This window comes from Helianthus annuus, chromosome 1 (assembly GCF_002127325.2).
Source record: "Helianthus annuus cultivar XRQ/B chromosome 1, HanXRQr2.0-SUNRISE, whole genome shotgun sequence".
Taxonomy (NCBI): domain Eukaryota; kingdom Viridiplantae; phylum Streptophyta; class Magnoliopsida; order Asterales; family Asteraceae; genus Helianthus; species Helianthus annuus.
The window spans coordinates 129,442,680-129,458,274 of NC_035433.2; the positions used below are offsets into that span (position 1 = coordinate 129,442,680).

Sequence of the window (15,595 nt, forward strand, 5' to 3'; positions counted from 1 at the left end):
AGAAGCCATCAAGATTATAGACAACATGAAAGGGAAAGCAAAAGCACAAAAAATGGCACGTGCTAAAAGAGTGGTAATATATTGATGCCCATTAATTTTGTGCTGTTTATTTTAATTATATTTGTGATGCTTAGGGATTTTGATTTTGAAAATTTTCAAATTACAGAAAGAAATTGTATGTGATTACCTTGAAGTTGAATACCCAACAATGCACAAAAAGATGTCGCCCTTGGAACCAGAAATAATGAAAATGTCGTGGCAAACGGAAAAGAACTTTGTAGATTGTGGTGTCTTTGCAATGAGACACATGGAGACATACACAGGGAATCATGTGAGCAAGAAGGAATGGGATAGTGGGCTGTCGAAAGAGTCACCGGAACAAGACAAAGAGTTGGTTGAACTGAGATACAAGTATTTAAGCAAAATACTTTTATCCGACATCAACTTAGCGAAAGGTGAAATGATGGAACTGTTAGAGAAGTATGAGAAGATGGAGCCTGAAAAGAAAGAGGAATGCAAGAAAAATGCGGAAACGAAAATCAATGACAGATTGAACCAGAAATATTGATTGTGTTGGTTGAACAATATAACATTAGTTTGGTAGTTGTCTGTAATATTTTGTGCTGGTTTAACAATTAATATGGTGCTGGTTTAACAATTACATTGTACTGGTTTAACAGTTATATTAGGAGTTAAAATTGTGCTGGTTTCACTATGACAATATGTGATGGTTTCATAGAAGAAGTTTAAAATTGTGCTGGTTTTATAATTGTGCTGGTTTTAAAGAACAAAGTTTAATTATAAAACCAGCACAATTTTATACTTCTTCTATGAAATTGTGCTGGTTTTATAATTGTGCTGGTTTCAACCAGCACATTTTAAACAGTATATTGAATGTTGAAAAATCAACAAAAACTAATAATGTGCTGGTTGAATGTTGTAAACATAATAAGAATACAAGAAATCCAAACTGAAATGAAAAAAATAACAAATCCAAATATCATAGAAGAAGTTTAAAAATGTGCTGGTTTCATACAATTAATATTGTGCTGGTTTCCAACACACACGACTAACTGCTCTTCTGGGAATCAGCAACAGTAGTCTTCATCTTACAAGTCCGACTATTATGTCCATGACCTCCACATATCAAACAACTTCTAGTTTTAGTTTTCTTTGATATTCTTGAAGATGATACCTCACGAAAAGACTTTAAGCGTTTGTTTGAACCACACCCCTTGTTTCTTATACCACTAGGTGGAAGAATGGTAGCAGAAGACGATGAACATGGCTGATCAGCATGAAGAATATTAGCTAATCTTGCATTCTTGTCAAATGATTCTGCAGGAAGGTCAGCAGAATCAACCTTCAACTTCGACTCGATCACTTGGTCTCTATACGACGATAACAGGTCAATATTTGTAACAAGACGGTTAACAATATGTTCAGTTGCAGTCATTATCTCACGCACAATGCTGGAAGCACGTTCAACTTGATTACTAGCAGCATTTTGATCAAAACTCGAAACTTTTGTCTTTTTTGGAACAACATCTCTTGTCCAACGCCCCATAACATATTTTTTAGGGAACTCCTTTATACCACAAAGACGAAGAACACAAAAGGCATGCCTACATAGCAAACCATACTGCTCATATCGGTTGCAGCTGCATTTAATTACCATATCCTTAGGAGTAAAAAGAACCTACACAAATAACAAATGCTTATATTGTGCTAGTTTATAACAAAAGTGTGCTGGTTTATATATGTAAAATTCTAATTGTAAATATAAATCACTGTGCTACTTAAAATGTATTGTAAAAAGCAGAACATGTTTGTGCTACTAAAGGTATAAATAAATACCTCATGAAGGCCAGGAAGATTGACCTGTAGAATATAAAACTTAATTGAATCACCAACTTCTTCTTCACGCCTGCACATACAATTCTTGCAAGCAAGTCGAATTTCTTCTTGAACATCAAAAAATATCCCCCGAGTATAAATCTTTGCAGCTTCCAGTTCCAATTCATAATTGGTTTTCATGCGAGGTTGTGTGTATCTGGTATCATTATCACGTTTGCTGCGCTTAAACCTCTGAGATTCCATTGCAGTATCAAAATGGCTCAAAAACTCAACTAATGACAATTTTGTGTTGGTTAATTGACCAAAAAAATGATTTTCACTCTCAGACCTAGATGTTGTACGCATAAGACCGGACATATGTTCATGACGATAGTATGCAGGAATCCAATCTGATCTCAGGTTGTACATATCAGACAGCCAGCTGTTACTAGTAAGGTTGTACTTAATCATTAAATCACACCATTGTGTCTCAAACTGTGCTGGTTCAAGAGCATCAGTCCATACAACATCACATATATCTTCTTTAAAAACCTCATCTTGTGATAGCTCAGTACCAACCTATAACAAAAAAAAAATAATTAGTATATTAAAACAGCAAACAAATCCTAAAATGTGCTGGTTTATATGTTAAAGTGTGCTAGTTGATGTATAAACTTAAACTATGATGCTTAAACTGTGATGGTTTAAAGAAAGTGTGCTGGTTTAATAGTGTGCTGAGTTATATGCCAAAGTGTGCTGGTTTATATGCTAAAGTGTGCTGGTTTAAATGGATTGTTTAAAGTGTGCTGGTTTATATGCTAAAAGTGTGCTGGTTTAAGAAAGTTACCTTTTCAGAAACTTTGATCATTATATGCCACATACACAAACGATGTCTGGTATCTGGGAAAACATCTCGGATGGCAATTTTCATTGCAGCGTCCTGATCAGTCACAACCACCTTAGGTGCAACACCAAAAGCCTTCAAAAAACTTTGAAGAAGCCATTTATATGATTCAGCAGTTTCAGATGCTAACAAAGAACCAGCAAACGTGACATTGTGATGATGATTATCGATTCCAGTGAACGGAACAAATACCAAGTCATACCTAAAAATTGAATTGATTATATTACAACTGCTTGCTGAATTGTGCTAGTTTAATAAAAATATGAATAAATGATCTACAAAAAGTGAATAAAATACCTGTTCGTACGGAACGTAGCATCAAAAGACATAACATCCCCAAAGACCTCATAATTCAGTTTCATTTCTTCATCAGCCCAAAATAATCCAGCAAGAGCACCTTTTTCATCACAATAAAATTCACAAGAAAAATTCGGCAAATACAGCTTCTTCTTCATAAGACGTTGGACAGCCATATCCACATCAAACTCTCCAATGAACAAATTAATATCTCTTTTAAAATTTTTACAATCAGTAGACGTCACTCCAACCTTATCAAATCCACCACGAATCTTTCTCATAAGGTTGAATGCCCTAACTGGACCAATATTCATCTCAGAAAAATCAGAAAGCAGTTGCTCTTCAGTGAATGTCAACTTTCTAGACGAAGCTAAAAGATGATAATCCTCTTCATCAACAAAAGAATGATTATGCTCCTCAAATACATGAGAAATTCTATAAGTATTTTTTGGAGTTAAAGACAAACGGATGTGTGCCTTACATCCGGTACGTTTAGAAGGTCTCCTCCTTCGGTCATTTAACTTTTTATCAGCACCAACACTATCATTTACCGTGTCAACAGCACAGGATGTCGCTGAACCCTCTTTCGCACAAACAAAGTACTTTCTAATCACAACACCATTTTTTGAAGATTGAGTATGCTTTCGACCCTCAAACCCAGATAACTTAGCATACTTCTTATAGAAATTAAAGGCAGAATCAATTGACTGGAAATGCATACCAACTACAGGTTTGGAAGAATCTGGAACAATAGGAGTATAATACTGATTACCAGTAGTTGGACAGATACGAACTCCTGAACAAATCAAAAAACCAGAACAAATAAAAGATATCAGCACAAACTTTACAATAAACTAGCACAAAAAACAAGCACAACTTTACCAGACAAACTAGCACAAAATAAAGATATCAGCACAACCTTACAAACCTACACTTTAAAATATGATGTAATATAAAAAAACCAGCACAACTTCAAAAAACAAGCACAACTTCAGAACTACACTTTTAAATAAAAACCAGCACAACTTAGATCAAAACTAAAAACCTAAAAAGTAGATGAAATTAAAACTAGAAGGTATTTTACCATCGACAGTAGTAGACATCATTAAAATAGAGGAGGATAAATCAGCAAATCAATGAATGAACAGAGGAGCTAGGGTTCCACCAAATCGATGAAAACGATGAACGATTCAGCAGGATTGATCTCAATCTCGCAGGTACCGGCAAATCGATGAAAACGATCAACGATTCAGCAGGATTGAGATTGAGATTTGCGATTGATTTAGATGAAAACGATCTCGATGAAATTGGTCAGATGATGAAGCTCAATGAATGAATGAAGGAATGAAAATCGTGTGATTAAACTAAGTACAGATCTGTTTGAAATTTGCATTTTCCAATATTACCCTTTCATCTAAATTAATAAGATTGCCACATGTAAGCTCAAGATTGCTTCTTAGGAAACTTAGGAAAGATTAAATTCTTAGTTGAACCTCTACCTATATATTACTAGAATTAACATGACATCAATAAATCCACCATAGATTTTTTTTTTTTTTTTTTTTTGAACGGCAACAACACTTTATATATAAATATAAAGAGCCAGCAAGAGGCTGGGAACAAAAGCAAATCCAAAAGCCGACAGGAACAAAAGAAAAACAAATTACAACAAATCTAAAAGATCAAAGTCTTTCCATTTTTCCCAGCAGATCTTCTTAAGGTTTGTCCGGTTGCATACCCAAAGAAAAGCGTCCTCCTTAGCCTGCTCGACCGAAAGAAGGATAGGGATGAAACGGTCTTCAAAAACCTTCTCGTTCCTGGCTCTCCAAATACTCCAAACCGTTGCCAAAGCGACCAAATAAACGATACGTTTCCAAACCTTACCACCCGGCTGATTCTTGATGAAGTCGATCAGCTCCTTCAGGTTCGAAATATTAGCCGGATAAGGAACCCTCATCCAAACTAACACGTTCCACCAGATGCACCTGGCCCAAAGACACCTTACAAAAATATGGTCCGGGTCCTCCTCATCGCAGCCACACCGAGAACAGCAGGTGTCACCGAGAGGAATCCCTCTGCTATGCAGCCCCACTTTTGACGCTATTTTACCGGTCATGGCCCTCCACAGAAGGTAGTTAGCTTTAGGAGTAGCCCAAGGATTCCAATCATAAACAAAACTCTCGCTGCCAGAAGTCGCGTCAGCCGAATCAAGGTCGAGGCGGACCTGTTTGACCGAGAACGACCCATTGGGGTCGGAATTCCATTTCCAGCTATCTCCAGCAGGCACGATGTTTGCCGATAAACTGACACCGCGACTGGCGAAAGCTGCTTCAACTGAAACGACATCCTTCCAGACACCGGTGATAGATTTTTTCAGCGGAACGAAGTTCTGAGGGGAATTAGAACTATTGGAGTGATGGATCGCGGTCACCACTTTTGCCCATAGCTCATTGGGGGACGCCTTGAGCCTCCACCACCATTTAGAAAGCATGGCAAGGTTGAAACCTTGAACAGCCCTGAGACCCATCCCCCCGAATTTTTTTGCTTTCACCAACGACTCCCATCTTATCCATCTCATCTTGTGACCCGTAGAAGACTTGCCCCAAATGAAGTCTCTTCGTATCTTCTCCATACTCTTTAGCACACATTTAGGAGCGGCAAACAAAGAGAGATAATATGACGGGAGACTCCCGAGGACCGATTTGGCTAACGTCATATGACCCGCAAACGAGAGGTGTCGAGCTTTCCACTTGGACAATTTGGAAGAGAATTTATCGAGCACCGGCTTCCAGTACCTAGCCCGCTTCATGTTGACACCAATAGGCACTCCCAAGTGAAGAAAAGGAAGAGACCCCGCTGAGCAGTTTGCAAGGGCTGCTAAACGGGCGACCTCAGCCTGAGGAACTCCAACACCGTAAAGATGACACTTATTCCGGTTGACCTTGAGGCCAGAGACCAAGCACAACCACCTCAAAATCCGATTCAAAGCCAGAATATTGTTACTCGACCAAGCTCCGATGAAGATAACATCGTCCGCGTAGCAGAGATGAGATATTCTAGGGCCATTGTTCGGGAGATTACAGCCTTGAAAAATCCCCGACTCGCTAGCCCTCTGCATGAAAATGTTAACGATCTCCATAGCCAAAATGAAAAGGAACGGGGAGAGGGGGTCACCCTGCCTAAGACCCCTCTTAAATTTGAACTCCTTTGTCGGCGACCCATTCACGAGGACTGACCCCATCCCCGAGCCCAAGCATCCTCTGATCCATTCGATCCATTTGGGCGGGAAATGCATCTTCTCCAACATCCTAAAAAGGAACTTCCAGTTGATCGTATCGTAAGCCTTTTCGAAATCCACTTTGAAGACAAGCAATTTTGTTCTCGACTTCTTGGCCCAAGCCACAACTTCACTTATTATAAGGGGGCTATCCAAAATATTGCGTCCACCAACAAAGGCCGATTGGGAAGGGGAAATGAGATCATTAATCACAAGCTTTAGCCTATTTGCCAGCACTTTGGCAATGATTTTGTAAATGGAGCCGACGAGCGAGATAGGGCGGAAATTCGAAAGGTCTTGTGGATCCTTAGTTTTAGGAATAAGCGCAATGAAGGAGGAATTGCAACCTTTACTAATCGAGCCAGAATGGTAAAAGTGGTTCATCATATCCATAACCAAACCTTTAAGACTTTCCCAAAAGGTTTTAAAAAACCTGAAAGTGAAGCCGTCCGGTCCTGGCGCTTTCCCACCATTACAATCTTTTACAGCCGAAAAGACTTCACTTTCCGTGAATCGGTCACAGAGACACACACCCATCTGATCCGAGACACATGGCAGCCCCAAATTAACAAAGTCGGGTCTTCTACGAATAGGCTCTGAAAAAAGCTTTCTAAACCAGAGTCTTACCTCTTCTTTTAAAGAGACCGGGTCCGAGACTTTATTCCCATTAAAAGTAAGGCAGTTGATCCTGTTCCTCGCAATGTTCAAAGAAACAACTTTATGGAAAAATTGGCTGTTTTCGTCTCCAAATTTTAGCCAATTAACCCTGGCCTTCTGCTGCAAATCCTTTGCCTTTTTCAACTCCAACTTATCCAGCCTAACCCGAAAATCAATCCTATCCCGTTTTTCAGCTTCAGACAACGGGCCAGAGCAGGCTTTCAACTCGATATTTTCAATAGAGGCTGTCAAACCCATTAACTCAGAATTCTCCGTTAAAAAAACCTCCTTCCTCCATTTTTTAATACCCACCTTTAACCTTTTGAGTAATTCAGCAAGGATCTCATCCGGATTACCCAAAGTGGTGGCCGAACTACCAACGGAATCGGCCAACTCCGTCAACCTAGGTTCCCCAATCCAGGTATTAAAAAATTTAAATGGAATCGGACCGAAGTCGGCCACCGAGCACGACAAGGAAATAGGACAATGGTCCGAGAAACCCCTGTGGTGCACTTCTAATTTTGCGCTGGGCCATGTGCTCATAAAAAGGTCATTGACTAAAAACCTATCAAGCTTGCTCAATTTTACATCTCTATGGCCCGAAACAAAAGTAAACTTACCCCCGTTCATCGCATATTCGAGAAGGCCGGAGTTAGAAATAAACGCATTGAAAGCCTCAGCATTGCCACGGTCGAACCTGGAGTTAACCCGTTCATCTTCTGTTCTAACTTCGTTGAAGTCACCGAACAAAACCCAGATTTCGGTAGGAGTTATAAGGGCAGCCAGGGACCCCCACAGCTCCCTTCTTAGATTCGGGTCGTTCGGAGCATGAATGTTGGCCAAATTTACACGAACATCCAGCCCCTGCATATGCCCCGACAAAATCAAAAACCTCTGATTTTTAACAGTACTATCAACGATGAAGGAGTCAGGGTTCCACACAGAAACAATGCCCCCTGAGCGACCCACTGAGTCAACCGAGGCTGCTTCCATCTTAGAATTTCCCCAAAACTTTCGCAGCACCGAGTCTGATAAATTCACCTGATGCGTCTCTTGAAGCCCTAAGAAATCAGCTCTTAACTTGCCCTTTAGGCTACGAATCCACCCGCTCTTCCTAGGGTCGAGAACCCCATTGATGTTATTAGAGATGAAATTCATTGACAACCGACATTACCCAGTTCCCCACTGACAAGCTTCTTCACCTGGTTCTCGAAGCCGTTAACATCAATACCCAGGCTAACTCCAACCGCCATGGTATCCGCGACCTCACGCTCGAAAATATTCTGAGGAAGGGCCTCTCCCGGATCGACCTCCGCTTCGTCCCCTTCCCTAATCGGATCCAGCAGAGCTGCAGCGGCTCTATTCTCCTCTTCCTCCAATCTGAAAATCTCCGCTAAATTGAAAGGGTCCGAGTCTCCGGTACAGACACCAGGAGGATCAGAGTTACTAGAAATATCAACTGATTTATTTAAGTCAGGAACAGCCCCAACACGGTTAATCGAAGAAGATCCAGAGGGTTTGGATCTTGGTTTGGGCCGGCTGGTAATAAAGCTGGGCCTGGCTGGGTCCACCGGGATATCACTAGAAGTACCCACCTCATTAAAAAGCCCATCAAGGTCCACACCTTCTCTCTCCTTGATAGCCACACCTTCTCTCTCCGAAAAATCCTCAGATTCTCTCTCCAGAACAGGAGGAAAAAGTGGCTTTGTCTGTTCCCCATGCACCGCCTTATCAATTTGCACGTTTACGAGAGGAGGGTCAGAGAACACGTTTGGTCTTCCCATGCACGTACTCGAAGAGGCGCTTTTGGTGCCCTTGGAATTCGAAACGCCACCACCCGGGGTACCACCGACCGGAGAGGAGACCCCCGGCGAACCAAACTCCGACCCACTACTGTCAAGGAACGCTGGACTCCACTGGCCGGAGATTTCCTCAACCCAGACTGGGATAATCTGATCTTTCCATTTAATAGAAAATTCCGAAGATATTCTTTTCCCGGATTTAACCAAAACGGCCAGACGGTCTTCGGCCATGTTCCCATCAGCACCATCCGCCTCCGATTTAACTAGCAACCTCCCGACCCTTTCCCCAATCTTATTAACCACGTGCCGATCCCAGAGAGGGAGCGGAACACCCAGAACTTTTACCCAAGCAACCCTTTCGAAGATGGGAGGAATACCCTCCCACAGGTACAACCTCGAGAACCATTTTTCCCATTCCTCGACTTTATGGAGCCGGAACTCTTCCGCATTTTCCGGGGAATTGAAGCACAACAACACTTTTAATCCTCCCAGATACTTCAACAAAATGCTATCATCCATGATCCCGGAAATCAGATCTTTCAAATTGTTTAAAATTTCGATGTCTTTTGTCTCCCCAACTAGAGACTTGAACTCCCACGATTTTTTCGTCACAGTGTTAATAGGGGGGAGATCAATCGCACAAACGGGGTTGGCCATGCCACTATGCTGGACAACCGAGCTGTAAGATCTAACACCAAGGTTCTGAACAGGAGCCTGCTCCTGTGCCCGGGGCAAATGGGGGCCAGGGTTCATTCCTTGCAGCCTATCAAAGACCGAAACTCTATCAGCCTGCTGCTGATGAGGCACTATCTTACTACCATCTCTGTCGAACTTTGCTAGAGAGACCCCCACAACAGCTCCGTCAATCTTTATCTCCTTAAGCTTGTCAATCCAAGCCGACGAATCAAGAATATTGGAAAGTTTTAAAAAGCCAAATCTATTTCCCGCTCTGTCTTTTTTGAAAGGGACAAACACATCTTCAAGATTTTCCAGATGACCAAAAGCCTGCCAAAGGGTATCGCAGTCAACAGAGTCCGGAAGGTTTGAGAGGAAAAAGGAAGTGGCGTTTTTTAATCTTAATTCCCTGGCAGAAAAGGCCTTATCCTTTCGAAACTCCTTTTTACTAAGAATGGTATGCCAGGAGCCATTCTGATCCTTCCAAACTCTTTTACCCATACTAGACCAAAGAAGGAGAAAGAGACAAAACTCCGGGAGCTTTACAAGATTAGAGAATCGAACCAATCTAGCTTAACTATCTTCAATAGCCGCGACCGGTATCAGAAAGTCTAAGCAAGCAAGGGCCCGGAGGAAGAGAAGAAAGATAGCATTGAGTATTGACCACCATAGATTTTATTTACTCTAATAAATAGAGTGAAGTCATGATGGAAGTTAGTTGTATCAAATAATTGATTCCTAAATCCTAAACTGCAACCTTTTTCCTTTGACTACACTATCCTCCCTTTTTGGTTATTTTTCTGACATTTTCCTTTTCCAATGACAGAGTACACATTGAACTACAAGATGTACAACTCTGTTAAGCATCCATTACAAGTATAGAAAGTTATGTGTACTTTTGACATAGATGATGGTACATGGGTTGTGGTGAATGGCGTAAAGTAAAAGCAGGGAATTTTATAGATTTTTTAAAGATGGGCTTCTGAACCAAATTTTACCTTGAGATTCACATATTTCATTGTTGCCGTTATTTAATGGTATATATTCCATGGAACATGCATTTTTACAAAGTAAATTTGTTTTTGTAAAACGAATATTTAACATTCATGTAATACAATAAAACAGAACTATCCTATTATATAAATGTTGCTTGTACTTTGGATTCATATAATTATATATTGTAAATTGTCGAACATAAGTTTGATAAAAGCTTAAAGAAGTTAACAAAAGTAATTAAATTATTTATTACCGAATATCTACAAATCTATGATACAAGTTAGAAAGAAAATAAGATGCATGGCAAGTATTTATCTTGGTTATAAATTCTAGTATTTTTCATTTGAGTTTCTTTATAACTTCATCTTTAGTTTTTTGTGCCGCAACATCTACCAGATTTTCCCTTGCTCGCTTTGTTAAATTTCCCTTGGCTTCTGAAAGTTTTGCAATAACTTCTTTTTTCATGTTTGAAACCTACAATGAACAAATTGTAAGAAACAAAAACAATAGACTACGTAAAACCATGTGTACGAGATAAATAATCAATTATGATCTTCTAATGATCATTATTTTGGATATGAATTAATCACCTCGGTGAACCCTTCCTTGACTTTGTCGGCTGCGTCTGTTACCTCTTGACATGTTTGTTCAACCTTCTCATCTGTCTTTTCCTATAGTATATATAGCATTTTATTTTCTTGTTAGATCAAAGCATGCAATCTAATTTGTTACTAGTTGTATCCGTAGATAATTAGAGATGTTTTCATATCACGTTTTACCTCTTGACATGTTTGTTCAACCTAAAATGAACAATGTATGCAATTCTTACATTTTGCAACGGTTTAGAAGCGGTGACAAACGTTCTAGGGCTTCTCAAGGAACAAAATCGGGGTACAACATCATAGATGTTTTTAGAAACCTTAACATTGATACATAATTTGAAACTAGTCATGTTTGAACTTTAGAATTTAAGAAACAAAATATTCGGATCTTCATTCGAAGGAATAACCATGAAATAGGTAGAGAATTATTTAAACATATTGCCACATGTGGGTCAATGAGGGTTTTTAGATGGTATGATTATGGACCTCATAAACAATTGCTCGATTATATCGACAAAACCTCATATTGTGTCAATGTATCTAACTGAATAACATCTAAATTATTATTTATTTGTATTGTTTAGAGACAATGTTATCATCTATTTTACGGTATTCATAATTTCGCAGTGAATTTAGAAGAGTTTTAGTTCTATTACAATATGGGTTAGGAGACACCAACTGCATACTTATAAGGACTAATCTACATCATAGACTCACGGCTTAAATGGTCGAAATAAAGTTTTAATTTATATTTAACTAGGTTTGGAGCCCATCTATTATACATGTTGAATAAAAGAAATATTAGATCTATACTATATTTATAAAGAGACCCTTAAAATGAGGGTAAAATTTAATGTAGGAGAGAGAGCATTTTTAGATACAAAAAAACAAGAACATTTTTTCTTTAAATTTATAAATACACACCTAAAATGAAGGTAAATTGGTCATTTAAACAACAATTATATTTTAGTTCTCCATCTTATTACACTTAAATATCTTAGTTTTAACATAATTATTGGTAATTAATTAGTTACACTTTTCCCCCTGCACAACAAACTTATAATTCTTTTACATGTTATTGTCATATCTTATAAACTATAATGTTTTAAAAAGATCCAAAAGTGCCAACGATCTTTCCCGCCATCAAAGTCCCAACGAAGTCCCAAAGATCTGGTACTGGACCTTTGCGTTACTATCATGTTCTTTATTTTCCTTAAAAAAAGACATCACCTTACTAACATCAATTTCCTTTTCTTTTCTGTCTTCTTGGAACCTTCATCTTTGGCCTTTGGTGTGTCGAAGTAGTGGGATTATTGGCTATCTTTCTAAAAATGAAATGGACAAACGGAGTAATGAAGCGGTGATTTTGACGATAGTTAATAGTTTATTTGATTTTACGAGAGGGAGAAAACATAACAAAATATCTCAAACGTCAAATTATGCACCACAATTAATTTTTAAATATTCCTGGAAAATTATTAAATATTTGGGTTGGGTGGTGTGGGATAAAGTATCTGGAGGGCTTTATCACGTCACATAAACGCCATACCAGCACCAACTGGGCAGTGGCTCCGTGATTAAGTGCCTTGCAGTGGGATAAAACACATAAAACCTCTGTCGTCATTTTCCAATCATTGTTTTTTTTTTCTTTTTTTTTAATTTATAAACAACAAACACCTAAAAAATAAACGACTAAACAAGAGATGAGAACGCGTCAGTTCCTTTAGAAATAGCATGATCCCATATATATTGAATTTAATATTTCTAGTGGCCCATTTAAAAAACAAACACCAGCCCAAATCTTATAAAACTACTATAGGCCCACAAGCCCAATCACTTGTAAGAAACGCTAGAGATGGAGGCCTTGTGGCCGGCCGTTTTTTCGGTTGACGATGGTGGTGAAGATGGTGGGTAAGCTTCTTCTCTTCTCGCGCCCGCTAAGGGCTTGGCGGACTCAACCATGGCGCCTCTCCATAGCGCCTATGTAATGGTGTTTGGTGTTTGAAGTAAAATGCTTTAGTGTGGTGATAAAGGCGGTAAATAAAACAAAAACGTAAAGAATGTTTTGCATAAACTTACCAATTTTCATATATCATGCGGCGATACAAAAAAAAAATCATAATCAACATGCTGCCGAAACCCGTGGGTTAGCGTCAACTTGTTAACTAAAATTATCAAACGCCAATGTTCATACAACGATGATTAGAATCTTATCAACACTCCCTGCCTCTGATGACGACAATATATTAAAGCTTCAATAAAGGTTACCTACTCATGACATGAATCACAAGATATGAATGAATCGATTGTTAAAGAACTCCACTATATATATTTTTTTTCATAAAAGATGACATGTCCCGTTTTACGTGTAAGGGTATACGTGTAACAATTTTTTTTTTAACAGAGTATACGTGTAACAATTAACTAACTTCTTATAGGAAGAAACATTTTTAAGTATAAATACAAATGCAGAATATCGGTCTCAATAACCAAAACGGTTGATGAAAATATAATATAAGAATCATCATTAACCAAAAAATACACACAAACATACTTGTAAGTTCTTTCTATTGCTATAAGTTTGTTCCAACAATCCAAGTGTTTTCTTGAATTATCTCATAGAGCATTTTGTTTAAACCAAGACATTTTACATGAATGAAATACTTTTCTTTGTGTAATACGAAATCTAAAATATTATTCCAGATTAGTAATCTTAAACTCTACATTGAATAAACAAATTCTTTAACACACTTTACCAAAAACTCACCCAAGACAAAAGATAGCTAATGTTTAAGGGTGTAACACTATGGTAAATGTTTATTATTCTATAATATTAGTAGAGTCACTTGTCTCTTAGATGGGATGTTCTAAATTAAAATCTGAATAACGAGAATATTTTGTATTATTTGACGTAAAATAGTGTAGAGTATCATTTTCTATTAAAAAAAATCTAGCACATATCTCAAATCAAAATCCTGTTTTTACAGGTTAATAACTTCATCCATTCCATTGAAAGCCAACAAACTCCATTAAAAAGACGTTGAAAGAAAACTTCCAAATTACTCTTAGACCCTAACCAATTTTTTTTTTAACGGCAAATTTCCTTAATTCTGCAGTCGTCCGTGGGACTTGAACCCAAGACCTCACTCTCCAAAGTGTTTAAAGGCTTTGCATTTACCAATATACCACCACCCCATTGGTGAATCAATCAATCAATCAACCATACCCAGTAAATCCCACAAAGAGCAAAGCTACTTATAGGGTTTGGGGAGGGTGGGATGTAGACAGACCTTTCCTCCATCCTTAGGGATAGAGAGACTGCTTCCAGAGAGACCCCCGGCTCCAAAACGAAAAACATACCAACACATTAAGTCAAAGAATATAGAAAAAAGAAGTCACTTATACCAAGAAAGTGATTAGAGTGGCACAATATAATGTAAATCATGTATAATGGCATACAACATCATTTGGGCATAAACATAAGAGGTCAATCACTGTCACTTAAAGAATAAGAAAAACTTACGTCCCTAAAATACACCTAAGACCTTACTGCAATATCCTCTAGAAGTCCTTAACCCTAATCCAACGCCCTCACGAAGTCCTATCTTGAACCATGTCGTCAGACAGATGCAACTCTAGTAAATCATGCCTAATCTGCACACCCCATGTCAGTTTGGGTCTGCCTCTTCCTCTCCTCCCCTCCACAATAAGAGTTTCCACTAGTCTAACTGGTGTCGTCGTTTGCCTCCGCTTCACATGCCCAAACCATCTCAATCTCCCCTCCTTAATCTTATTCGATATACTAGCCACTCCTAATCTTTCCCTAAAAACCTCATTTCTTATCCGATCTAACCTCGTGTATCCACACATCCACCTCAGCATCCTCATCTCTGCTACCCCCATCTTGCGCGCTTGTGTCTTCTTGATAGCCCAACAATCTGTTCCATATAGTATAGCGGGCCTAACTGCTACCCTGTAAAATTTCCCCATTAGTTTAGTTAGGAACCTCCTATCGCACAATACCCCACTGGCTGCCTTCCATCTACACTAGCCAATCTGTATGCGATGGGTTACACCACTATCTATGTCACCATCCCTTTGTACAAACGGCCCCAAATACTTAAATTTAGTTGCCTGCGGGACCAATTGATCCTCAATGGTGATTTGGGTGTCATCGTCATCTGCTACACCACTGAAATCACAGGGTAGATACTCAGTCTTAGATCGACTAATCCTTAGGCCCTTGCTCTCTAGAGCTACTCGCCACTCCTCTACCCTCGCATTCAGGCACTGTTTAGTCTCTGCAATCAACACAATATCGTCTGCAAAAAGCATGCACCACGGAACTGTCTCCAGAATCAACTTGGACAATTCATCGAAGACAACCGCAAAAAGAAAAAGGCTCAACGCAGACCCTTGGTGGAGTCCTACCTCTACAGGAAAGAAGTTTGTATCCCCTATAGGCGTGCGTACACTAGTTTCCGTTCTATCATATGTATCCTTAATTATGTCTATATACTTCCTAGGTAGCCCTCGACCCTCCAAACTA

General features: G+C 39.0%; 1 protein-coding gene across 1 annotated transcript; it reads right to left on the reverse strand.

Annotated features, from left to right (window-relative positions):
• Positions 1-903: 903 nt before the first annotated feature.
• LOC110877778 (protein FAR1-RELATED SEQUENCE 5-like) lies at positions 904-4,355 on the reverse strand. The gene is made up of 5 exons (XM_022125985.1): positions 4,122-4,355; positions 3,038-3,833; positions 2,684-2,942; positions 1,858-2,415; positions 904-1,699 (listed from the first exon to the last, which is right to left on the reverse strand). Exons 1-5 carry the CDS (start codon positions 4,141-4,143, stop codon positions 1,070-1,072), a joined length of 2,265 nt encoding a protein of 754 aa, XP_021981677.1. The 5' UTR covers positions 4,144-4,355; the 3' UTR covers positions 904-1,069.
• Positions 4,356-15,595: the final 11,240 nt, after the last annotated feature.

Excerpts from the sequence above, each read along its gene's own strand:
- LOC110877778 (XM_022125985.1), bottom strand. The coding sequence starts at position 4,143 with ATGATGTCTACTACTGTCGATG. Across the intron at positions 2,943-3,037 it reads GCTACGTTCCGTACGAACAG|GTATGACTTGGTATTTGTTC; the intron begins GTATTTTATTCA and ends TTCAATTTTTAG. Across the intron at positions 2,416-2,683 it reads TGATCAAAGTTTCTGAAAAG|GTTGGTACTGAGCTATCACA; the intron begins GTAACTTTCTTA and ends TTTTTGTTATAG.